This window comes from Pseudophryne corroboree, chromosome 9 (assembly GCF_028390025.1).
Source record: "Pseudophryne corroboree isolate aPseCor3 chromosome 9, aPseCor3.hap2, whole genome shotgun sequence".
NCBI classification, from domain to species: domain Eukaryota; kingdom Metazoa; phylum Chordata; class Amphibia; order Anura; family Myobatrachidae; genus Pseudophryne; species Pseudophryne corroboree.
This window is the reverse complement of record NC_086452.1, coordinates 3,875,695-3,902,900: the sequence shown is the minus strand read 5'-3', so window position 1 is coordinate 3,902,900 and position 27,206 is coordinate 3,875,695. Positions and strand designations below refer to the sequence as shown.

Below are 27,206 nucleotides of genomic sequence, written 5' to 3'. Positions count from 1 at the left end.
TGACACCACCTTAGGGAAAAACTGGGGACGAGTCCGCAGTTCTGCCCTGTCCGAATGGAAAAAGAGATATGGGCTTTTGTGAGACAAAGCCGCCAATTCTGACACTCGCCTGGCCGAGGCCAGGGCCAACCGCATGGTCACTTTCCATGTGAGATATTTCAAATCCACAGATTTGAGCGGTTCAAACCAATGTGATTTGAGGAATCCCAGAACTACGTTGAGATCCCACGGTGCCACTGGAGGCACAAAAGGGGGTTGTATATGCAGTACTCCCTTGACAAACGTCTGGACTTCAGGAACTGAAGCCAATTCTTTCTGGAAGAAAAACGACAGGGCCGAAATTTGAACCTTAATGGACCCCAATTTTAGGCCCATAGACACTCCTGTTTGCAGGAAATGCAGGAATCGACCGAGTTGAAATTTCTTCGTGGGGGCCTTCCTGGCCTCACACCACGCAACATATTTTCGCCACCTGTGGTGATAATGTTGTGCGGTCACCTCCTTCCTGGCTTTGACCAGGGTAGGGATGACCTCTTCCGGAATGCCTTTTTCCCTTAGGATCCGGCGTTCAACCGCCATGCCGTCAAACGCAGCCGCGGTAAGTCTTGGAACAGACATGGTACTTGCTGAAGCAAGTCCCTTCTTAGCGGCAGAGGCCATGGGTCCTCTGTGAGCATCTCTTGAAGTTCCGGGTACCAAGTCCTTCTTGGCCAATCCGGAGCCACGAGTATAGTTCTTACTCCTCTACGTCTTATAATTCTCAGTACCTTGGGTATGAGAAGCAGAGGAGGGAACACATACACCGACTGGTACACCCACGGTGTTACCAGAACGTCCACAGCTATTGCCTGAGGGTCTCTTGACCTGGCGCAATACCTGTCCAGTTTTTTGTTCAGGCGGGACGCCATCATGTCCACCTTTGGTCTTTCCCAACGGTTCACAATCATGTGGAAGACTTCCAGATGAAGTCCCCACTCTCCCGGGTGGAGGTCGTGCCTGCTGAGGAAGTCTGCTTCCCAGTTGTCCACTCCCGGAATGAACACTGCTATCACATGATTTTCCGCCCAGCGAAGAATCCTTGCAGTTTCTGCCATTGCCCTCCTGCTTCTTGTGCCGCCCTGTCTGTTTACGTGGGCGACTGCCGTGATGTTGTCCGACTGGATCAATACCGGCTGACCTTGAAGCAGAGGTCTTGCTAAGCTTAGAGCATTGTAAATTGCCCTTAGCTCCAGTATATTTATGTGGAGAGAAGTCTCCAGACTTGACCACACTCCCTGGAAATTTTTTCCCTGTGTGACTGCTCCCCAGCCTCTCAGGCTGGCATCCGTGGTCACCAGGACCCAGTCCTGAATGCCGAATCTGCGGCCCTCTAGTAGATGAGCACTCTGCAGCCACCACAGAAGAGACACCCTTGTCCTTGGAGACAGGGTTATCCGCTGATGCATCTGAAGATGCGATCCGGACCATTTTTCCAGCAGATCCCACTGAAAAGTTCTTGCGTGAAATCTGCCGAATGGAATCGCTTCGTAAGAAGCCACCATTTTTCCCAGGACCCTTGTGCAATGATGCACTGACACTTTTCCTGGTTTTAGGAGGATCCTGACTAGCTCGGATAACTCCCTGGCTTTCTCCTCCGGGAGAAACACCTTTTTCTGGACTGTGTCCAGAATCATCCCTAGGAACAGCAGACGTGTCGTCGGGATCAGCTTCGATTTTGGAATATTTAGAATCCACCCGTGCTGTTGTAGCAGTACTGCTACTCCGACCTCCAACTGTTCCCTGGACTTTGCCCTTATCAGGAGATCGCCCAAGTAAGGGATAATTAAGACGTCTTTTCTTTGAAGAAGAATCATCATTTCGGCCCTTACCTTGGTAAAGACCCGGGGTGCCGTGGACAATCCAAACGGCAGCGTCTGAACTGATAGTGACAGTTCAATACCACGAACCTGAGGTACCCTTGGTGAGAAGGGCAAATTGGGACATGGAGGTAAGCATCCTTGATGTTCAAGGACACCATATAGTCCCCTCTTCCAGGTTCGCTATCACTGCTCTGAGTGACTCCATCTTGATTTGAACCTTTGTATGTAAGTGTTCAAAGATTTCAGATTTAGAATAGGTCTCACCGAGCCGTCTGGCTTCGGTACCACAAATAGTGTGGAATAATACCCCTTTCCTTGTTGTAGGAGGGGTACTTTGATTATCACCTGCTGGTGAATTGCTTCCAATACTGCCTCCCTGTCGGAGGGAGACGTTGGTAAAGCAGACTTCAGGAACCTGCGAGGAGGCGACGTCTCGAATTCCAATCTGTACCCTTGAGATACTACCTGTAGGATCCAGGGGTCCACTTGCGAGTGAGCCCACTGCGCGCTGAAACTCTTGAGACGACCCCCCACCGCACCTGAGTCCGCTTGTAAGGCCCCAGCGTCATGCTGAGGACTTGGCAGAAGCGGTGGAGGGCTTCTGTTCCTGGGAAGGGGCTGCCTGCTGCAGTCTTTTTTCCTGTCCTCTACCCCTAAGCAGATATGACTGGCCTTTTGCCCGCTTGCCCTTATGGGGACGAAAGGACTGAGGCTGAAAAGACGGTGTCTTTTTCTGCTGAGAGGTGACTTGGGGTAAAAAGGTGGATTTTCCAGCTGTTGCCGTGGCCACCAGGTCCGATAGACCTACCCCAAATAACTCCTCCCCTTTATACGGCAATACTTCCATGTGCCGTTTGGAATCCGCATCACCTGACCACTGTCGTGTCCATAAACATCTTCTGGCAGAAATGGACATCGCACTTACTCTTGATGCCAGAGTGCAAATATCCCTCTGTGCATCTCGCATATATAGAAATGCATCCTTTAAATGCTCTATAGTCAATAAAATACTGTCCCTGTCAAGGGTATCAATATTTTCAGTCAGGGAAACCGACCAAGCCACCCCAGCACTGCACATCCAGGCTGAGGCGATCGCTGGTCGCAGTATAACACCAGTATGTGTGTATATACTTTTTAGGATATTTTCCAGCCTCCTATCAGCTGGTTCCTTGAGGGCGGCCGTATCTGGAGACGGTAACGCCACTTGTTTTGATAAGCGTGTGAATGCCTTATCCACCCTAGGGGGTGTTTCCCAACGCGCCCTAACTTCTGGCGGGAAAGGGTATAACGCCAATAATTTCTTAGATATTAGCAATTTTTAATTCATCTGATTCAGGAAAAACTACAGGTAGTTTTTTCACACCCCACATAATACCCTTTTTTGTGGTACTTGTAGTATCAGAAATATGTAACACCTCCTTCATTGCCCTTATCATGTAACGTGTGGCCCTACTGGAAAATACGTCTGTTTTTTCACCGTCGACACTGGAGTCAGTGTCCTTGTTTGTGTCTGTGTCGACCGACTGAGGTAATGGCCGTTTTAAAGCCCCTGACGGTGTTTGAGACGCCTGGACAGGTACTAATTGGTTTGCCGGCCGTCTCATGTCGTCAACCGACCTTGCAGCGTGTTGACATTATCACGTAATTCCATAAATAAGCCATCCATTCCGGTGTCGACTCCCTAGGGGGTGACATCACCATTACAGGCAATTTCTCCGCCTCCACACCAACATCGTCCTCATACATGTCGACACACACGTACCGACACACAGCACACACACAGGGAATGCTCTGATAGAGGACAGGACCCCACTAGCCCTTTGGGGAGACAGAGGGAGAGTTTGCCAGCACACACCAAAACGCTATAATTATACAGGGACAATCTTATAATAAGTGTTTTCCCTTATAGCATCTTAATATATTATAATATCGCCACACAAAATGGCCCCCCCTCTCTGTTTTAACCCTGTTTCTGTAGTGCAGTGCAGGGGAGAGCCTGGGAGCCTTCCTAGCAGCGGAGCTGTGTAGGAAAATGGCGCTGTGTGCTGAGGAGAATAGGCCCCGCCCACTTTCCGGCGGGCTCTTCTCCCGGTTTTTCTGACAACCTGGCAGGGGTTAAATACATCCATATAGCCTCAGGGGCTATATGTGATGTATTTTTAGCCAGCATAGGTACTTTCATTGCTGCCCAGGGCGCCCCCCCCAGCGCCCTGCACCCTCAGTGACCGTTGGTGTGAAGTGTGTTGAGAGCAATGGTGCACAGCTGCCGTGCTGTGCGCTACCTTAAGAAGACTGGGAAGTCTTCAGCCGCCGATTTCTGGACCTCTTCTCTCTTCAGCATCTGCAAGGGGGTCGGCGGCGCGGCTCCGGTGACCCATCCAGGCTGTACCTGTGATCGTCCCTCTGGAGCTAGTGTCCAGTAGCCTAAGAAGCCAATCCATCCTGCACGCAGGTGAGTTCACTTCTTCTCCCCTAAGTCCCGCGTTGCAGTGAGCCTGTTGCCAGCAGGATTCACTGAAAATAAAAAACCTAACAAAACTTTTACTCTAAGCAGCTCTTTAGGAGAGCCACCTAGATTGCACCCTTCTCGGCCGGGCACAAAAACCTAACTGAGGCTTGGAGGAGGGTCATAGGGGGAGGAGCCAGTGCACACCACCTGATCCTAAAGCTTTTACTTTTGTGCCCTGTCTCCTGCGGAGCCGCTATTCCCCATGGTCCTTACGGAGTCCCCAGCATCCACTTAGGACGTCAGAGAAACATGTATTTGTTTTTCATGTAGGGTAAATACTGCCGTTTCTGCATGTAGCTCACACACACTGTGCCTGGGTGACCTAGTGCAACCCGTACACGTATGTGTATTATACAGCTCGATCACGTGCGTTTATTCTGGTAGTCAGAAACAAAGGGCAATGGTCAGACTGACAGTAATCATTAATAAGGGTGTGCAGAAGTGTGTACAAGGGGGGTAATTCCAAGTTGATCGCAGCAGGAATTTTTTTTAGCAATTGGACAAAACCATGTGCACTGCAGGGGAGGCAGATATAACATGTGCAGAGAGAGTTAGATTTGGGTGGGGTGAGTTCAATCTGCAATCTAAATTGCAGTGTAAAATAAGAATTTACTCACCGGTAATTCTATTTCTCGTAGTCCGTAGTGGATGCTGGGAACTCCGTAAGGACCATGGGGAATAGACGGGCTCCGCAGGAGACTGGGCACTCTAAAAGAAAGATTAGGTACTATCTGGTGTGCACTGGCTCCTCCCTCTATGCCCCTCCTCCAGACCTCAGTTAAGGAAACTGTGCCCGGAAGAGCTGACACAACAAGGAAAGGATTTGGAATCCAAGGTAAGACTCATACCAGCCACACCAATCACACCGTACAACTTGTGATAACCATACCCAGTTAACAGTATGAACAACAACTGAGCCTCAGTAACAAATGGCTCATAACAATAACCCTTTAGTTAAGCAATAACTATATACAAGTATTGCAGAGAGTCCGCACTTGGGACGGGCGCCCAGCATCCACTACGAACTACGAGAAATAGAATTACCGGTGAGTAAATTCTTATTTTCTCTGACGTCCTAGTGGATGCTAAGAACTCCGTAAGGACCATGGGGATTATACCAAAGCTCCCAAACGGGTGGGAGAGTGCGGATGACTCTGCAGCACCGAATGAGCAAACACAAGGTCCTCCTCAGCCAGGGTATCAAACTTGTAGAACTTAGCAAATGTGTTTGAACCCGACCAAGTAGCAGCTCGGCAAAGCTGTAAAGCCGAGACCCCTCGGGCAGCCGCCCAAGAAGAGCCCACCTTCCTTGTGGAATGGGCTTTCACTGATTTAGGATGCGGCAATCCTGCCGCAGAATGAGCTTGCTGAATCGTGTTACAGATCCAGCGCGCAATAGTTTGCTTTGAAGCAGGAGCACCCAGCTTGTTGGGTGCATGCAGGATAAACAGCGAGTCAGTTTTCCTGACTCCAGCCGTCCTGGCTACATAGATTTTCAAAGCCCTGACTACATCTAGTAACTTGGAGTCCTCCAAGTCCCGTGTAGCCGCAAGCACCACAATAGCTTGGTTCAAATGAAACGCTGACACCACCTTAGGGAGAAATTGGGGACGGGTCCTCAATTCTTCCCTGTCCATATGGAAGATCAGATAAGGGCTTTTACAAGACAAAGCCGCCAATTCTGACACACACCTAGCCGAAGCTAAGGCCAACAGCATGACCACTTTCCACGTGAGATATTTTAGCTCCACGGTCTTAAGTGGCTCAAACCAGTGTGATTTCAGGAAATCCAACACAACGTTAAGATCCCAAGGTGCCACTGGAGGCACAAAAGGGGGCTTAATATGCAGCACTCCCTTAACAAACGTCTGAACTTCAGGCAGTGAAGCCAGTTCTTTTTGAAAGAAAATAGATAGGGCCGAAATCTGGACCTTTATGGATCCTAATTTTAGGCCCATAGTCACTCCTGACTGTAGGAAGTGCAGGAATCGACCCCCCTGGAATTCCTCTGTAGGGGCCTTCCAGGCCTCACACCAAGCAACATATTTTCGCCATATACGGTGATAATGTTGTGCTGTCATGTCTTTCCTAGCCTTTATCAGCGTAGGAATCACTTCATCTGGAATGCCCTTTTCCGTTAGGATCCGGCGTTCAACCGCCATGCCGTCAAACGCAGCAAGTCTTGGAACAGACAGGGCCCCTGCTGTAACAGGTCCTGTCTGAGAGGCAGAGGCCATGGTTCCTCTGAGATCATTTCTTGTAGTTCTGGGTACTAAGTTCTTCTTGGCCAATCCGGAACGATGAGTGTAGTTCTTACTCCTCTCTTTCTTACTATCCTCAGTACCTTGGGTATGAGAGGAAGAGGAGGGAACACATAAACCGACTGGTACACCCACGGTGTCACTAGTGCGTCCACAGCTATCGCCTGAGGGTCCCTTGACCTGGCGCAATATTTTTTTAGCTTTTTGTTGAGGCGGGACGCCATCATGTCCACCTGTGGCCGTTCCCAACGGTTTACAATCTGCGTGAAGACTTCTGGATGAAGTCCCCACTCTCCCGGGTGTAGGTCGTGCCTGCTGAGGAAGTCTGCTTCCCAGTTGTCCACTCCCGGAATGAACACTGCTGACAGTGCTAGCACGTGATTTTCCGCCCATCGGAGAATCCTTGTGGCTTCTGCCATCGCCATCCTGCTTCTTGTGCCGCCCTGTCGGTTTACATGGGCGACCGCCGTGATGTTGTCTGATTGAATCAGCACTGGTTGGTTCTGAAGCAGGGGCTCTGCTTGACTCAGGGCGTTGTAAATGGCCCTTAGTTCCAGTATATTTATGTGTAGTGAAGTCTCCTGACTTGACCACAGTTCCTGGAAGTTCCTTCCCTGAGTGACTGCCCCCCATCCTCGGAGGCTTGCGTCCGTGGTCACCAGGACCCAGTCCTGTATGCCGAATCTGCGGCCCTCGAGAAGATGAGCACTCTGCAGCCACCACAGCAGAGACACCCTGGCCCCTGGGGACAGGGTGATCAACCGATGCATCTGAAGATGCGATCCGGACCATTTGTCTAACAGATCCCACTGAAAGATCCTTGCATGGAACCTGCCGAAGGGAATTGCTTCGTAAGAAGCCACCATCTTTCCCAGGACTCGCGTGCAGTGATGCACCGACACCTGTTTTGGTTTCAGGAGGTCCCTGACCAGAGATGACAATTCCCGGGCCTTCTCCACCGGGAGAAACACCTTCTTCTGTTCTGTGTCCAGAATCATGCCCAGGAAGAGCAGACGCGTCGCAGGAATCAGCTGCGACTTTGGGATATTCAGAATCCAGCCGTGCTGTAGCAACACTTCCCGAGAAAGTGCTACGCTGACTAACAACTGCTCTCTGGACCTCGCCTTTATAAGGAGATCGTCCAAGTACGGGATAATTATAACTCCCTTCTTCCGAAGGAGTATCATCATTTCGTCCATTACCTTGGTAAATACTCTCGGTGCCGTGGATAGACCAAACGGCAACGTCTGGAATTGGTAATGACAATCCTGTACCACAAACCTGAGGTACTCCTGGTGAGGTGGGTAAACGGGGACATGCAAGTAAGCATCCTTGATGTCCAGCGACACCATAAAATCCCCCTCTTCCAGGCTTGTAATAACCGCCCTGAGCGATTCCATTTTGAATTTGAACTTCCTTATAGAAGTGTTCAAGGATTTTAAATTTAGAATGGGTCTCACCGAACCGTCTGGTTTCGGTACCACAAACATTGTGGAATAGTAACCCCGTCCCTGTTGAAGGAGGGGAACCTTGATTATCACCTGCTGGAGGTACAGCTTGTGAATTGCCGCCAGTACTACCTCCCTTTCCCTGGGCGCAGCTGGCAAGGCTGATTTGAGGTAACGGCGAGGGGGAGTCGCCTCGAACTCCAGCTTGTATCTCTGAGATACAATTTGAACAGCCCAGAAATCCACTTGTGAGCGAACCCACTGGTTGCTGAAGTTTCGGAGACGCGCCCGCACCGCACCCGGCTCCGCCTGTGGAGCCCCAGCGTCATGCGGTGGACTTAGAGGAAGCGGGGGAGGATTTTTGTTCCTGGGAACTGGCTGCCTGGTGCAGCTTCTTTCCTCTACCGCTGCCTCTGGGCAGAAAGGATGCGCATCTGATCCGCTTGCCTTTCTGAGGCCGAAAGGACTGTACATGATAATACGGTGCTTTCTTAGGCTGTGAGGGAACCTGAGGTAAAAAAGTTGACTTCCCGGCTGTTGCCGTGGATACGAGGTCCGAGAGACCGTCCCCAAACAATTCCTCACCCTTATAAGGCAAAACCTCCATGTGTCTTTTAGAATCAGCATCACCTGTCCACTGCCGAGTCCATAATACTCTCCTGGCAGAAATGGACATTGCATTAATTCTAGATGCCAGCAGGCAAATGTCCCTCTGTGCATCCCGCATATATAAGACGACGTCTTTTATATGTTCTATGGTTAGCAAAATAGTATCCCTGTCGAGGGAATCAATGTTGTCTGACAGGGTATCAGACCATGCGGCTGCAGCACTACACATCCATGCTGAAGCAATAGCAGGTCTCAGTATAGTACCTGAGTGTGTATACACAGACTTCAGGATAGCTTCCTGCTTTCTATCTGCAGGCTCCTTTAAAGGCGGCCGTTTCCTGAGACGGCAGTGCCACCTTTTTTTATAAGCGTGTGAGCGCCTTGTCCACCCTAGGGGATGTCTCCCAGCGTAACCTATCCGTTGGCGGGAAAGGGTACGCCATCAGTAACCTCTTAGAAATCACTAGTTTCTTATCGGGGGAACTCCACGCTTTGAGCTAGCGGGCGTTTATGAGCCCCTGATGGCCTCTGAGACGCTTGGGCAGGCGCGGGCTGAGATCCCGGCTGTCCTAAGGCTGCTGCGTCATCGAACCTTTTATGTAAGGAGTTGACACTGTCTGTTAAGACCTTCCACATATCCATCCAATCCGGTGTCGGCCCCGTCGGGGGCGACACCACACTTATCTGCCCTTGCTCCGCCTCCACATAACCCTCCTCATCAAACATGTCGACACAGCCGTACCGACACACCGCACACACACAGGGAATGCTCTGACTGAGGACAGGACCCCACAAAGTCCTTTGGGGAGACAGAGAGAGCACACACCACAGCGCTATATAACACAGGGATTTTCACTATAATGAGTGATTTTTCCCAATAGCTGCTTAATATATATTATTTGCGCCTAAATTTATGTGCCCCCCTCTCTTTTTTACCCTTCTTGTATCAGGAATACTGCAGGGGAGAGCCTGGGTAACTGCTTCCAGCGGAACTGTGAAGGAAAAATGGCGCTGGTGTGCTGAGGAAGAAGGCCCCGCCCCCTCAGCGGCGGGCTTCTCCCTGCAGTTTCTGACTGAAAAATGGCGGGGGTTTTACACATATACAGTCCCAGACTGTATTATGTGTATTTTTATGCCAAAAGGTATTTTATTGCTGCCCAGGGCCCCCCCCCCCCCCGAGCCCTGCACCCTACAGTGACCCGAGTGTGTGGTGTGCAGTGGGAGAAATGGCGCACAGCTGCAGTGCTGTGCGCTACCTTAATGAAGACCGGAGTCTTCTGCCGCCGATTTCATCTCCTTCTCTTCTGTCTTTGCAAGGGGGACGGCGGCGCGGCTCCGGGAACGGACGATCGAGGTCAGGCCCTGTGTTCGAACCCTCTGGAGCTAATGGTGTCCAGTAGCCTAAGAAGCACAAGCTAGCTGCAAGCAGGTAGGTTCGCTTCTCTCCCCTCAGTCCCTTGTAGCAGTGAGTCTGTTGCCAGCAGGTCTCACTGTAAAATAAAAAACCTAACAAATACTTTCTTTCTAGCAAGCTCAGGAGAGCCCACTAAGTGCATCCAGCTCTGGCCGGGCACAGATTCTAACTGAGGTCTGGAGGAGGGGCATAGAGGGAGGAGCCAGTGCACACCAGTAGTACTAAATCTTTCTTAGAGTGCCCAGTCTCCTGCGGAGCCCTTCTATTCCCCATGGTCCTTACGGAGTTCCCAGCATCCACTAGGACGTCAGAGAAAAATAAAGCAGCCAGTATTTACCCTGCACAGAAATAATATAACCCACCCAAATCTAACTCTCTTTGCACATGTTACATCTGCCCCCCTGCAGTGCACATGGTTTTGCCCAACTGCTAAAAAATGTCCTGCTGCGATCAACTTGGAATTACCCCCAAGGTCGCCAGCTGTAGGTGCAGGATGCGCCCCGCACACAGACAACCGCGCAGGATGCGCCCCGCACACAGACAGCCGCGCAGGATGCGCCCCGCACACAGACAGCCGCGCAGGATGCGCCCCGCACACAGGCAGCCGCGCAGGATGCGCCCCGCACACAGACAGCCGCGCAGGATGCGCCCCGCACACAGACAGCCGCGCAGGATGCGCCCCGCACACAGGCAGCCGCGCAGGATGCGCCCCGCACACAGACAGCCGCGCAGGATGCGCCCCGCACACAGACAGACGCGCAGGATGCGCCCCGCACACAGACAGACGCGCAGGATGCGCCCCGCACACAGGCAGCCGCGCAGGATGCGCCCCGCACACAGGCAGCCGCGCAGGATGCGCCCCGCACACAGGCAGCCGCGCAGGATGCGCCCCGCACACAGGCAGCCGCGCAGGATGCGCCCCGCACACACAGACAGCCGCGCAGGATGCGCCCCGCACACACAGACAGCCGCGCAGGAAGCGCCCCGCACACAGACAGCGCCCCGCACACAGACAGACGCGCAGGGCTCCTCAGCTCTAGTGGAACTACTTCCACCAGCCAGGCATGCTGGTACTTCTAGTTCCACAGCAGCTAGAGAGTCACAAGCTGTGTAAATCTGCATGTGTTATTACTGGCTGGGAATCCTGCATTCTGGGCCTAATTCAGACCTGATCGTAGATGTGATAAATTTTGCACGACAATGATCATTTACTCTGACATGCGGGGGGACGCCCAGCACAGAGCTAGTCCGCCCCGCGTGTCAGTGCCGCCCCCCCTGCACGTCAGTCCCTGCCCCGCCACACAAGTACACAAGCAGAGCACAGCGGCGATGCTTCTGTAGTGGAAGAGTAGCTCCCCGCCAGCGCGGCTTCTGTGCGCTGGCAGGGAGCTACTCGTAGCTGTGAGGGCCGCAGAGGCTGCGTGTCCCGGACCACGCCCCCTAAACGCAGGCTGAACGCCGCTGGCCCGCCCCCGCCTGTCAATCAGGCAGAGGCGATCGCAGGGCCGTCGGGTGCCTGGCATACGCAGTTCAGATCTGATGGCTGCTGTGCGAGTATTGCTGGTCTGATCCGTCTGCCGACATCACTTTTGAGCTCACATCCTATAGGGCGGTAGGTGGAAGTATATACGATCTGTTCCTGGTTGCCGTTGGGTCTGTGTATCATTATTCTATGATGTAAGAAGCAATTTCTAAAGCTTATTATCCTGTACGTTGTGAATAAAAAGAATTCAGATATTTGACTTATAAGAGGCAGATGTGCGCGGTGTTGTGGGGGGAGGGTATATTCCAGGAGACACAATCTGCCCCACCCGGACACCGCTGCTGCTCAAGTCTTTTTTGAAGGACTCAATAACTTTGAAATCAAATCCCAGCTGAACTATGGGGGTCATTCCGAGATGATCGCTAGCGGCAGTTGTTCGCAGCGCAGCTTTCAGGCTAAAAATTGGCTAATCGGTGCATGTGTATGCCCCGCAATCAAGAAGATTGACAGGGAGGGGGCGTTTCTGGGTGGCAACTGACCGTTTTCAGGGACTGCTTGCAAAAACGCAGGCGTGGCTGAGAAAAACGCAGGCGTGGCTGAGAAAAACGCAGGCGTGGCTGAGAAAAACGCAGGCGTGGCTGGTTGTTCGCTGGGCGGGTGTATGACGTTAAATCCGGACACGAATAGGCTGAAGTGATCGCAAGCGCTGAGTATGTTCAGAGCTACACAGAAACTGCACAAACTGTTTTTGCAGAGCTCGGCTGCACATGCGTTCCCACTTCTGCTAAGCTAAAATACACTCCCCAGAGGGCGGCGGCATAGCGTTTGCACGGCTGCTAAAACTAGCTAGCGAGCGATCAACTCAGAATGAGGGCCTATATGGACGCCTGATCATGTCATATTATATATATATATATATATATATATATATATATATATACACACACACACACACACACACACACACACACACACACACACAGGGAGCTTCGCAGCTGCTGCAGGATGATACTAAGCGGAGGTGAACACCCATAGGTCCCAGGATCCGGGAGCATTACTGCGCTCTTGCGTCTTCTGGAGAAGTCACGGCTGCAGTAATATGGTGGTTACACTCTTCCCCTGGGTACTGGCCGCTGTGAGTGTCTCTGTACACTGTTACACCGCTGCAGATTGAGTGGCTATACGTTTGAGGGCCTAGTTCAGCACGGAACGCTGCGGTGACAGAGTTTGCACGCTGAAGCCCTGTGATAGGCAGAGGGCTACCCTAAACATGTAATAGTATCGCCACCGTGCACAGACCGCTCAGCACACAGCGCAATGTGTGCTGAGGGAGGGGACAAAAAACAAAAACGTTCATTTCACCCAGCGGTAACGTGAGTGATCTGACTACATCTGGCGTGCTGCCAAATCTAGAGCCGGCACAGCGTTCTCATTCCTCTATCACAGCACACAGTGTTCTCATTCCTCTATCACAGCACACAGTGTTCTCATTCCTCTATCACAGCACACAGCGTTCTCATTCCTCTATCACAGCACACGGTGTTCTCATTCCTCTATCACAGCACAGTGTTCTCATTCCTCTATCACAGCACAGTGTTCTCATTCCTCTATCACAGCACACAGCGTTCTCATTCCTCTATCACAGCACACAGCGTTCTCATTCCTCTATCACAGCACACAGCGTTCTCATTCCTCTATCACAGCACACAGTGTTCTCATTCCTCTATCACAGCACAGCGTTCTCATTCCTCTATCACAGCACAGTGTTCTCATTCCTCTATCACAGCACACGGTGTTCTCATTCCCCTATCACAGCACACAGTGTCCTCATTCCTTTATCACAGCACAGCGTTCTCATTCCCCTATCACAGCACACAGTGTCCTCATTCCTTTATCACAGCACAGTGTTCTCATTCCCCTATCACAGCACACAGTGTCCTCATTCCTTTATCACAGCACAGCGTTCTCATTCCTCTATCACAGCACAGCGTTCTCATTCCTCTATCACAGCACACGGTGTTCTCATTCCCCTATCACAGCACACAGTGTCCTCATTCCTTTATCACAGCACAGCGTTCTCATTCCTCTATCACAGCACAGTGTTCTCATTCCTCTATCACAGCACAGTGTTCTCATTCCTCTATCACAGCACAGTGTTCTCATTCCTTTATCACAGCACAGCGTTCTCATTCCTCTATCACAGCACAGTGTTCTCATTCCCCTATCACAGCACACGGTGTTCTCATTCCTCTATCACAGCACACAGCGTTCTCATTCCTCTATCACAGCACAGTGTTCTCATTCCTTTATCACAGCACAGCGTTCTCATTCCTCTATCACAGCACAGTGTTCTCATTCCTCTATCACAGCACACAGCATTCTCATTCCTCTATCACAGCACAGTGTTCTCATTCCTTTATCACAGCACAGCGTTCTCATTCCTCTATCACAGCACAGTGTTCTCATTCCTCTATCACAGCACAGTGTTCTCATTCCCCTATCACAGCACACAGTGTTCTCATTCCTCTATCACAGCAGTGTTCTCATTCCCCTATCACAGCACACGGTGTTCTCATTCCTCTATCACAGCACACAGTGTCCTCATTCCTTTATCACAGCACAGCGTTCTCATTCCTCTATCACAGCACACAGTGTTCTCATTCCTCTATCACAGCACACAGCATTCTCATTCCTCTATCACAGCACAGTGTCCTCATTCCTCTATCACAGCACAGTGTTCTCATTCCTTTATCACAGCACAGCGTTCTCATTCCTCTATCACAGCACAGTGTTCTCATTCCTCTATCACAGCACAGTGTTCTCATTCCCCTATCACAGCACACGGTGTTCTCATTCCTCTATCACAGCACACAGCGTTCTCATTCCTCTATCACAGCACACAGTGTTCTCATTCCTCTATCACAGCACACAGCGTTCTCATTCCTCTATCACAGCACACGGTGTTCTCATTCCTCTACCACAGCACACGGTGTTCTCATTCCTCTACCACAGCACACAGTGTTCTCATTACCCTATCACAGCACACGGTGTTCTCATTCCTCTATCACAGCACAGCGTTCTCATTCCTCTATCACAGCACAGTGTTCTCATTCCCCTATCACAGCACACGGCGTTCTCATTCCTCTATCACAGCACACAGTGTTCTCATTCCTCTATCACAGCACAGTGTTCTCATTCCCCTATCACAGCACACGGCGTTCTCATTCCTCTATCACAGCACAGTGTTCTCATTCCCCTATCACAGCACACGGTGTTCTCATTCCTCTATCACAGCACAGTGTTCTCATTCCTTTATCACAGCACACAGTGTTCTCATTCCTCTATCACAGCACACAGCGTTCTCATTCCTCTATCACAGCGTTCTCATTCCTCTATCACAGCACACAGCGTTCTCATTCCTCTATCACAGCACAGTGTTCTCATTCCTCTATCACAGCACACAGTGTTCTCATTCCTCTATCACAGCACACGGCGTTCTCATTCCTCTATCACAGCACACGGCGTTCTCATTCCTCTATCACAGCACAGTGTTCTCATTCCCCTATCACAGCACACGGCGTTCTCATTCCTCTATCACAGCACAGTGTTCTCATTCCCCTATCACAGCACACGGTGTTCTCATTCCTCTATCACAGCACAGTGTTCTCATTCCTCTATCACAGCACACAGCGTTCTCATTCCTCTATCACAGCACACAGTGTTCTCATTCCTCTATCACAGCACACGGTGTTCTCATTCCTCTACCACAGCACACAGTGTTCTCATTACCCTATCACAGCACACGGTGTTCTCATTCCTCTATCACAGCACAGCGTTCTCATTCCTCTATCACAGCACAGTGTTCTCATTCCCCTATCACAGCACACGGCGTTCTCATTCCTCTATCACAGCACACAGTGTTCTCATTCCTCTATCACAGCACAGTGTTCTCATTCCCCTATCACAGCACACGGCGTTCTCATTCCTCTATCACAGCACACAGTGTTCTCATTCCTCTATCACAGCACAGTGTTCTCATTCCCCTATCACAGCACACAGTGTTCTCATTCCCCTATCACAGCACACGGTGTTCTCATTCCTCTATCACAGCACAGTGTTCTCATTCCTCTATCACAGCACACAGCGTTCTCATTCCTCTATCACAGCGTTCTCATTCCTCTATCACAGCACACAGCGTTCTCATTCCTCTATCACAGCACAGTGTTCTCATTCCTCTATCACAGCACAGTGTTCTCATTCCTCTATCACAGCACACGGCGTTCTCATTCCTCTATCACAGCACAGTGTTGTCATTCCTATCCAGCACACTGTACACTGACACACACAGCACACTGTATACTGACACACACAGCACATAGACACTGTATATACACACACACACACACACACACACACACACAGTATACACACACACACTGTACACTGACACTATACACACAGCACACTGTATACACACTGTACACTGACACTATACACACAGCACACTGTATACACACACAGCACACACACTGTATACACACACAGCACACTGTACATAGACACACTGTATACACACACAGCACACTGACACTGTACACGGACACACACAGCACACTGTATACACACACAGCGCACTGTATACACACTGTATACACACACAGCACACTGACACTACACAGCACACTGTACACACTGTATACACACAGCACATAGACACACTGTATACACACACACAAAGCACACTGTACACTGACACACACAGCACACTGACACACGCTGTACACACACACAGTACACTGTAACATAGTAACATAGTATCTAAGGTTGAAAAAAAGACAATTGTCCATCGGGTTCAACCTATTTGTGGTCTCTTTGACGGAGGTTGATGACTGCCGTTCCGATTAACCCCTCTTTTTTATAATAACCATAGTGCGTGACTATGCCCTGTAACCCTGGATATCCTTATCCATTAGGAATTTATCTAACCCATTCTTAAAGGTGTTGACTGAGTCGGCCATTACAACTGCCTCAGGCAGGGAATTCCAAACACGTATCGTCCTTACCGTGAAAAAGCCTTTACGCCGTATTGTGTGGAATCTCCTCTCCTCTAACCTGAGCGAGTGTCCACGAGTTCTCTGTGTTGATCTAACCAAAAACAGGTCCCGCGCAAGATCTGTATATCATCCCCTTATATATTTGTAAATGTTGATCATGTCCCCTCTTAATCTCCTCTTTTCCAGTGTAAACATGCCTAGTCTTGCAAGCCTTTCCTCGTATTCCTGCGTCTCCATTCCCTTAATTAGTTTGGTCGCCCGCCTTTGAACCTTTTCTAGCTCCAGGATATCCTTTTTGTAGTAACGTGCCCAGAATTGTACACAGTATTCAAGATGTGGCCTCACTAGTGATTTATATAACAGGAGTATAATACTCTCGTCCCTAGCATCAATTCCCCGTTTTATGCATGCTAATATCTTATTAGCCTTCTTTGCTGCAGTCCTACTTTGGGTACTACTGCTTAGCTTGCTATCTATGTGGACACCTAAGTCCTTTTCCAGTACAGAATCCCCTAATTTTACCCCATTTAGTAGGGTACACACACAGCACACTGTATACACACACAGCACACTGTATACACACACACACACACACACACTGACACACGGCAAACTGTACACGAACACACTGTATACACACAGCACACTGTACACTGACCCACATTGTATACACACAGCATACTGTACACTGACACACACAGCACACGGACACACTGTGTACACACACAGCACACTTGACACTATATACACACACACACACAACACACTGTAAACACACACACTGTACACACACAGCACACTGTCACACACAACACACTAACACATTGTATACACACACAACACACTGTATACACACACACACTGACACACACAGAGCACACTGTATACACACAACACACTGACACACTGTATACACACAACACACTGACACACTGTATATACACAACACACTGTATACACACACACACACACTGTACTCTGTCACACACTGTATACACACAACACACTGACACTGTATACACACACACAAACACACTGTATACACAGTACACTGACACACACAGTACACTGACACACTGTATACACACACAGCACACTGTCACACATTATACACACTGTACACTGACACGCTGTATACACACACACTGACACACAGCACACTGTATACACACACTCACAGCACACTGTATACACACAGCACACTGTCACACACTGTATACACACAGCACACTGACACACTGTATACACACAGCACACTGTCACACACACAGTACACTGACACACTGTATACAGACAGCACACTGTACACTGTCACACACTGTATACACAGCACCCTGACATTGTATACACACAGCACACTGTACACTGTCACACACACTACACACTGTCACACACTATACACACAGCACACTGTCACACACTGTATACACACAGCACACTGTACACTGACACACTGTATACACACAGCACACTGTACACTGTCACACACACAGCACACTGTCACACACTGTATACACACAGCACACTGTACACTGACACACTGTATACACACAGCACACTGTACACTGTCACACACACAGCACACTGTCACACACTGTATACACACAGCACACAGACACACACTGTATACACACAGCACACTGTCACACACTATACACACAGCACACTGACACACTGTATACACACAGCACACTGTCACACACTATACATACAGCACACTGACACACACTATACACACAGCACACTGTACACACACAGCACACAGCACACTGTACACTGTCACACACTGTATACACACAGCACACTGACACACTGTATACACACACACACACACACTGTATACACACACTGTATACACACAGCACACTGACACACTGTATACGCACAACACACTGACACACTGTATACACACAGCACACTGACACACTGTATACACACAGCACACTGACACACACACACACACACTACACTGACACACTGTATACAGACAGCACACTGTACACAGTCACACACTGTATACACAGCACACTGTACACACTGTATACACACAGCACACTGACACTGTATACACACAGCACACTGTACACTGTCACACACACTACACACTGTCACACACTATACACACAGCACACTGTCACACACTGTATACACACAGCACACTGTACACTGACACACTGTATACACACAGCACACTGTACACTGTCACACACACAGCACACTGTCACACACTGTATACACACAGCACACTGTACACTGTCACACACAGCACACAGACACACACTGTATACACACAGCACACTGTACACTGTCACACACAGCACACTGACACACTGTATACACACAGCACACTGTCACACACTATACATACAGCACACTGACACACACTGTACACACACAGCACACAGACACACACTGTACACTGTCACACACTGTATACACACAGCACACTGACACTGTATACACACACACTGTATACACACAGCACACTGACACACACACTGTATACACACAGCACACTGACACACTGTATACACACAGCACACTCTACACTGTCACACACTGTATACACACAGCACACTGACACACACTGTATACACACAGCACACTGTCACACACTATACACACAGCACACTGTCACACACAGCACACTGACACACTGTATACACAGCACACTGTACAGTCACACACTGTATACACACAACACACACACTGTATACACACAGCACACTGTATACACACAGCACACTGTCACACACAGCACACTGTCACACACTGTATAGACACAGCACACTGTACACTGTCACACACTATACACACACAGCACACTATACACTGTCACACACAGCACACTGTACACTGTATACACAGCACACTGTACACTGTCACACACTGTATACACACAGCACACTGTACACTGTCACACACTGTATACACACAGCACACTGACACACTGTATAGACACAGCACACTGTACACTGTCACACACAGCACACTATACACACAGCACACTGTACACTGTCACACACTGTACACTGTCACACACAGCACACTGTCACACACAGCACACTGTCACACACTATACACACTGTACACTGTCACACACTATACACTGTCACACACTATACACAGCACACTGTCACACACTATACACACTGTACACTGTCACACTATACACACAGCACACTGTCACACACTATACACACAGCACACTGTCACACACTATACACTGTCACACACTATACACAGCACACTGTCACACACTATACACACAGCACACTGTCACACACTATACACAGCACACTGTCACACACTATACACACAGCACACTGTCACACACTATACACACTGTACACTGTCACACACTATACACACAGCACACTGTCACACACTATACACACAGCACACTGTCACACACTATACACACAGCACACTGTCACACACTATACACACTGTACACTGTCACACAGCACACTGTCACACACTATACACAGCACACTGTCACACACTATACACACTGTACACTGTCACACTATACACACAGCACACTGTCACACACTATACACACAGCACACTGTCACACACTATACACTGTCACACACTATACACAGCACACTGTCACACACTATACACACAGCACACTGTCACACACTATACACAGCACACTGTCACACACTATACACACAGCACACTGTCACACACTATACACACTGTACACTGTCACACACTATACACACAGCACACTGTCACACACTATACACACAGCACACTGTCACACACTATACACACAGCACACTGTCACACACTATACACACAGCACACTGTCACACACTATACACACTGTACACTGTCACACAGCACACTGTCACACACTATACACACAGCACACTGTCACACACTGTATACACACACACTGTATACACACAGCACACTGTACACTGTCACACACTGTATACACACAGCACACTGACACACACTGTATAGACACAGCACACTGTACACTGTCACACACTATACACACACAGCACACTATACACTGTCACACACTGTATACACACAGCACACTGTACACTGTCACACACTGTATACACACAGCACACTGACACACTATAGACACAGCACACTGTACACTGTCACACACAGCACACTGTCACACACTATACACACAGCACACTGTCACACACTATACACACAGCACACTGTCACACACTATACACAGCACACTGTCACACACTATACACACAGCACACTGTCACACTATACACACAGCACACTGTCACACACTATACACACAGCACACTGTCACACACTATACACTGTCACACACTATACACAGCACACTGTCACACACTATACACACAGCACACTGTCACACACTATACACAGCACACTGTCACACACTATACACACAGCACACTGTCACACACTATACACACTGTACGCTGTCACACACAGCACACTGTCACACACTATACACACAGCACACTGTCACACACTATACACACAGCACACTGTCACACACTATACACACAGCACACTGTCACACACTATACACACTGTACACTGTCACACACAGCACACTGTCACACACTATACACACAGCACACTGTCACACACTGTATACACACACACTGTATACACACAGCACACTGTACACTGTCACACACTGTATACACACAGCACACTGACACACACTGTATAGACACAGCACACTGTACACTGTCACACACTATACACACACAGCACACTATACACTGTCACACACTGTATACACACAGCACACTGTACACTGTCACACACTGTATACACACAGCACACTGACACACTATAGACACAGCACACTGTACACTGTCACACACAGCACACTGTCACACACTATACACACAGCACACTGTCACACACTATACACACAGCACACTGTCACACACTATACACAGCACACTGTCACACACTATACACACAGCACACTGTCACACACTATACACACTGTACACTGTCACACTATACACACAGCACACTGTCACACACTGTCACACACTATACACTGTCACACACAGCACACTGTCACACACTATACACACAGCACACTGTCACACACAGCACACTGTCACACACTATACACACAGCACACTGTCACACACTATACACTGTCACACACTATACACAGCACACTGTCACACACTATACACACAGCACACTGTCACACACTATACACACAGTACACTGTACACTGTCACACACTGTATACACACAGCACACTGACACACTATAGACACAGCACACTGTACACTGTCACACACAGCACACTGTCACACACTATACACACAGCACACTGTCACACACTATACACACAGCACACTGTCACACACTATACACAGCACACTGTCACACACTATACACACAGCACACTGTCACACACTATACACACTGTACACTGTCACACTATACACACAGCACACTGTCACACACTATACACACAGCACACTGTCACACACTATACACTGTCACACACTATACACAGCACACTGTCACACACTATACACACAGCACACTGTCACACACTATACACAGCACACTGTCACACACTATACACACAGCACACTGTCACACACTATACACACTGTACACTGTCACACACAGCACTGTCACACACTATACACACAGCACACTGTCACACACTATACACACAGCACACTGTCACACACTATACACACAGCACACTGTCACACACTATACACACTGTACACTGTCACACACAGCACACTGTCACACACTATACACACAGCACACTGTCACACACTGTATACACACACACTGTATACACACAGCACACTGTACACTGTCACACACTGTATACACACAGCACACTGACACACACTGTATAGACACAGCACACTGTACACTGTCACACACTATACACACACAGCACACTATACACTGTCACACACTGTATACACACAGCACACTGTACACTGTCACACACTGTATACACACAGCACACTGACACACTATAGACACAGCACACTGTACACTGTCACACACAGCACACTGTCACACACTATACACACAGCACACTGTCACACACTATACACACAGCACACTGTCACACACTATACACAGCACACTGTCACACACTATACACACAGCACACTGTCACACACTATACACACTGTACACTGTCACACTATACACACAGCACACTGTCACACACTGTCACACACTATACACTGTCACACACAGCACACTGTCACACACTATACACACAGCACACTGTCACACACAGCACACTGTCACACACTATACACACAGCACACTGTCACACACTATACACTGTCACACACTATACACAGCACACTGTCACACACTATACACACAGCACACTGTCACACACTATACACACAGTACACTGTCACACACAACACACTGTCACACACTATACACACTGTACACTGTCACACACAGCACACTGTCACACACTATACACACAGCACACTGTCACACACAGCACACTGTCACACACTATACACAGCACACTGTCACACACTATACACACAGCACACTGTCACACACTATACACACTGTACACTGTCACACTATACACACAGCACACTGTCACACACTGTCACACACTATACACTGTCACACACAGCACACTGTCACACACTATACACACAGCACACTGTCACACACAGCACACTGTCACACACTATACACACAGCACACTGTCACACACTATACACTGTCACACACTATACACAGCACACTGTCACACACTATACACACAGCACACTGTCACACACTATACACACAGTACACTGTCACACACAACACACTATACACACAGCACACTGTCACACACTATACACACAGCACACTGTCACACACTATACACACAGCACACTGTCACACACTATACACACAGCACACTGTCACACACAGCACACTGTCACACACTATACACACAGCACACTGTCACACACTATACACACAGCACACTGTACACTGACACACGGGGAGGGGGGGGAGAGGAGCGGACCTTGGTCATGCCGACCCCCACCACGTAGACTCTGCGCTGCGTCGGCTTCATGCTGCTGCTGATGATGAGATGTCGGTGACAGAGGAGAGCGCTGAGGGTGACAGGAAGACGCTACACGGGACTGTGTATATACCCAGCAGCGCCGGACACATAAAGCGGCGACGGCTCCCCGCCTGCTCAGAACCCACTGATTGGGCTCTGGGATGCTTTAAGAAGGCGTGTCTATAGACAGCACAGAGACCAATCACAGCGCACTCAGGTGACAGCTGCGCTGGCAGAGGCGGGCTGAGCTGTCAGTCATACGAGCCACGCCCCTAAGTGTAGCGGTAATTACGTGCGGTCACCGCAGGGGGCGCTCTCCGTTATACCCAGGTCCGGCCGGAGAATGTGGAGCTTATCGCGGGGACCGCTGAGTGCCGGGGCCCGGGGCGGGCTGTGCTGGAGGTGGCTGCGGGGACTCAGCGGCTCTGCCCCGGGGCACAAGGAGGTCCGAGTTACCCCGCTAGAGGGGCGCAGTGCGGGTGAGTGGCTGTGCCGGGGTCACCTTCCCCTGTGTGTATATACCCCGCCCCCCCCCCCCCCCCCCCCCTATATACCCCTACTGTATATACCTACCTCCTATATACCTCATATACCCATCTATATACAACCTCCTATATACCATCTATATACACCCCCTTCCACCTGTGTGTATATACCCCGCCCCCCTATATACCCCTACTGTATATACCTACCTCCTATATACCTCATATACCAATCTATATACACCCTCCTATATACCATCTATATACACCCCCTTCCACCTGTGTGTATATACCCCGCCCCCCCCTATATACCCCTACTGTATGTACCTACCTCCTATATACCTCATATACCAATCTATATACACCCTCCTATATACCATCTATATACACCCCCTTCCCCCTGTGTGTATATACCCCCCCTATATACCCCTACTGTATATACCTACCTCCTATATACCTCATATACCCATCTATATACAACCTCCTATATACCATCTATATACACCCCCTTCCACCTGTGTGTATATACCCCGCCCCCCATATATACCCCTACTGTATGTACCTACCTCCTATATACCTCATATACCAATCTATATACACCCTCCTATATACAATCTATATACACCCCCTTCCCACTGTGTGTATATACCCCGCCCCCCCATATATACCCCTACTGTATATACCTACACCCTATATACCCATCTATATACACCCTCCTATATACCATCTATATACACCCCCTTCCCCCTGTGTGTATATACCCCGCCCCCCATATATACCCCTACTGTATATATACCTACCTCCTATTTCTCTGACGTCCTAGTGGATGCTGGGAACTCCGTAAGGACCATGGGGAATAGCGGCTCCGCAGGAGACTGGGCACAACTAAAGAAAGCTTTAGGACTACCTGGTGTGCACTGGCTCCTCCCACTATGACCCTCCTCCAGACCTCAGTTAGATTTCTGTGCCCGGCTGAGCTGGATGCACACTAGGGGCTCTCCTGAGCTCCTAGAAAGAAAGTGTATTTAGGTTTTTTATTTTACAGTGAGACCTGCTGGCAACAGGCTCACTGCAACGAGGGACTAAGGGGAGAAGAAGCGAACCTACCTAACTGGTGGTAGCTTGGGCTTCTTAGGCTACTGGACACCATTAGCTCCAGAGGGATCGAACACAGGGCCCAGCCTCGGTCATCCGGTCCCGGAGCCGCGCCGCCGTCCCCCTTGCAGAGCCAGAAGCAAGAAGAACGTCCAGGAAATCGGCGGCAGAAGACTCTGGTCTTCATTAAGGTAGCGCACAGCACTGCAGCTGTGCACCATTGCTCCCTATGCACACCACATACTCCGGTCACTGATGGGTGCAGGGCGCTGGGGGGGGGGGGGGCCCTGGGCAGCAATTAGAGTACCTTAAGAGTGGCAAATCACACATAATATAGCCTAATAAGCTATATATGTGTAAAATACCCCTGCCACATTATGATTATAAGAGCGGGAGAAGTCCGCCGAAAAAGGGGCGGGTCTATCTCCCTCAGCACACTGGCGCCATTTTCTCTTCACAGTGCAGCTGGAAGACAGCTCCCCAGGCTCTCCCCTGTAGTTTTCAGGCTCAAAGGGTTAAAAAGAGAGGGGGGGCACTAAATTTAGGCGCAAATCTGTGTATTATAGCAGCTATAAGGGAAAAATCACTGTGGGTAGTGTGAATCCCTGCATTATATAGCGCTCTGGTGTGTGCTGGCATACTCTCTCTCTGTCTCCCCAAAGGACTTTGTGGGGTCCTGTCCTCAGTCAGAGCATTCCCTGTGTGTGTGCGGTGTGTCGATACGGCTGTGTCGACATGTTTGATGAGGAGGCTTATGTGGAGGCGGAGCAGATGCCGATAAATGTGATGTCACCCCCTGCGAAGTCGACACCTGAGTGGATGGACATGTGGAAGGAATTACGTGACATAAAAGGTTTGACGACATAGCAGATGTGGGACAGCCGGCTTCTCAGCCCGCGCCTGCCCAGGCGTCTCAAAAGCCATCAGGGGCCCTAAAACGCCCACTACCTCAGATGGCAGACACAGATGTCGACACGGATACTGACTCCAGTGTCGACGACGATGAGACTACTGTACATTCCAATAGAGCCACCCGTTACATGATTACGGCAATAAAAAATGTGTTGCACATTTCTGATATTACCCCAGGTACCACAAAAAAGGGTATTATGTTTGGGGAGAAAAAAGCTTCCAGTGGTTTTTCCCCCATCTGATGAACTAAATGTGTGAAGAAGCGTGGGTTTCCCCCGATAAGAAACTGGTAATTTCTAAAAAGTTACTAATGGCGTACCCTTTCCCGCCAGAGGATAGGTCACGTTGGGAGACATCCCCTAGGGTGGATAAAGCGCTCACACGTCTGTCAAAGAAGGTGGCACTACCGTCTCCGGACACGGCCGCCCTAGAGGAGCCTGCTGATAGAAAGCAGGAGGCTATCCTGAAGTCTGTATACACACACACAGGTATTATACTGAGACCAGCTATTGCTTCAGCATGAATGTGCAGTGCTGCAGCTGCGTGGTCAGAATCTCTGTATAGAGCATATTAAAGACGCAGTCTTATACATGAGAGATGCACAGAGGGATAATTGCCGACTGGCATCTAAAATAAACGCAATGTCCATTTCTGCCAGGAACTCGGCAGTGGACAGGTGATGCTGATTCTAAAAGGCACATGGAAGTTTTGCCTTACAAGGGTGAGGAGTTGTTTGGGGATGGTCTCTCGGACCTCGTTTCCACAGCGACAGCTGGGAAGTCAGCCTTTTTACCCCATGTTCCCTCACAGCCAAAGAAAGCACCGTATTATCAGGTACAGTCCTTTCGGCCCCAGAAAGGCAAGCGGGTTAAAGGCGCGTCCTTTCTGCCCAGAGGCAGAGGTAGAGGGAAAAAGCTGCAGTATACAGCCAGTTCCCAGGAACAAAAGTCCTCCCCCGCTTCCTCTAAGTCCACCGCATGACGCTGGGGCTCCACAGGCGGAGCC

General features: G+C 49.6%; 2 protein-coding genes across 3 annotated transcripts in view; one reads left to right on the top strand and one right to left on the bottom strand.

Annotated features, from left to right (window-relative positions):
• The window catches only part of SCP2 (sterol carrier protein 2), a 135,212-nt gene extending 111,387 nt beyond the window's left edge, over positions 1-23,825 (bottom strand). The window contains exon 1 of the mRNA XM_063938895.1: positions 23,671-23,825. Coding sequence (XP_063794965.1) covers positions 23,671-23,721 — 51 coding nt within the window. The 5' untranslated portion in view covers positions 23,722-23,825. The remainder of the gene's footprint in view (positions 1-23,670) is intronic.
• Positions 23,826-23,965: 140 nt separating this feature from the next.
• Positions 23,966-27,206, top strand: part of ECHDC2 (enoyl-CoA hydratase domain containing 2) — a 68,571-nt gene continuing 65,330 nt past the window's right edge. The window contains exon 1 of one of the 2 annotated variants that reach the window (XM_063938897.1): positions 23,966-24,191. In XM_063938897.1, coding sequence (XP_063794967.1) covers positions 24,056-24,191 — 136 coding nt within the window. In that variant the 5' untranslated portion in view covers positions 23,966-24,055. The remainder of the gene's footprint in view (positions 24,192-27,206) is intronic. The other variant, XM_063938898.1, reaches the window with a different exon arrangement.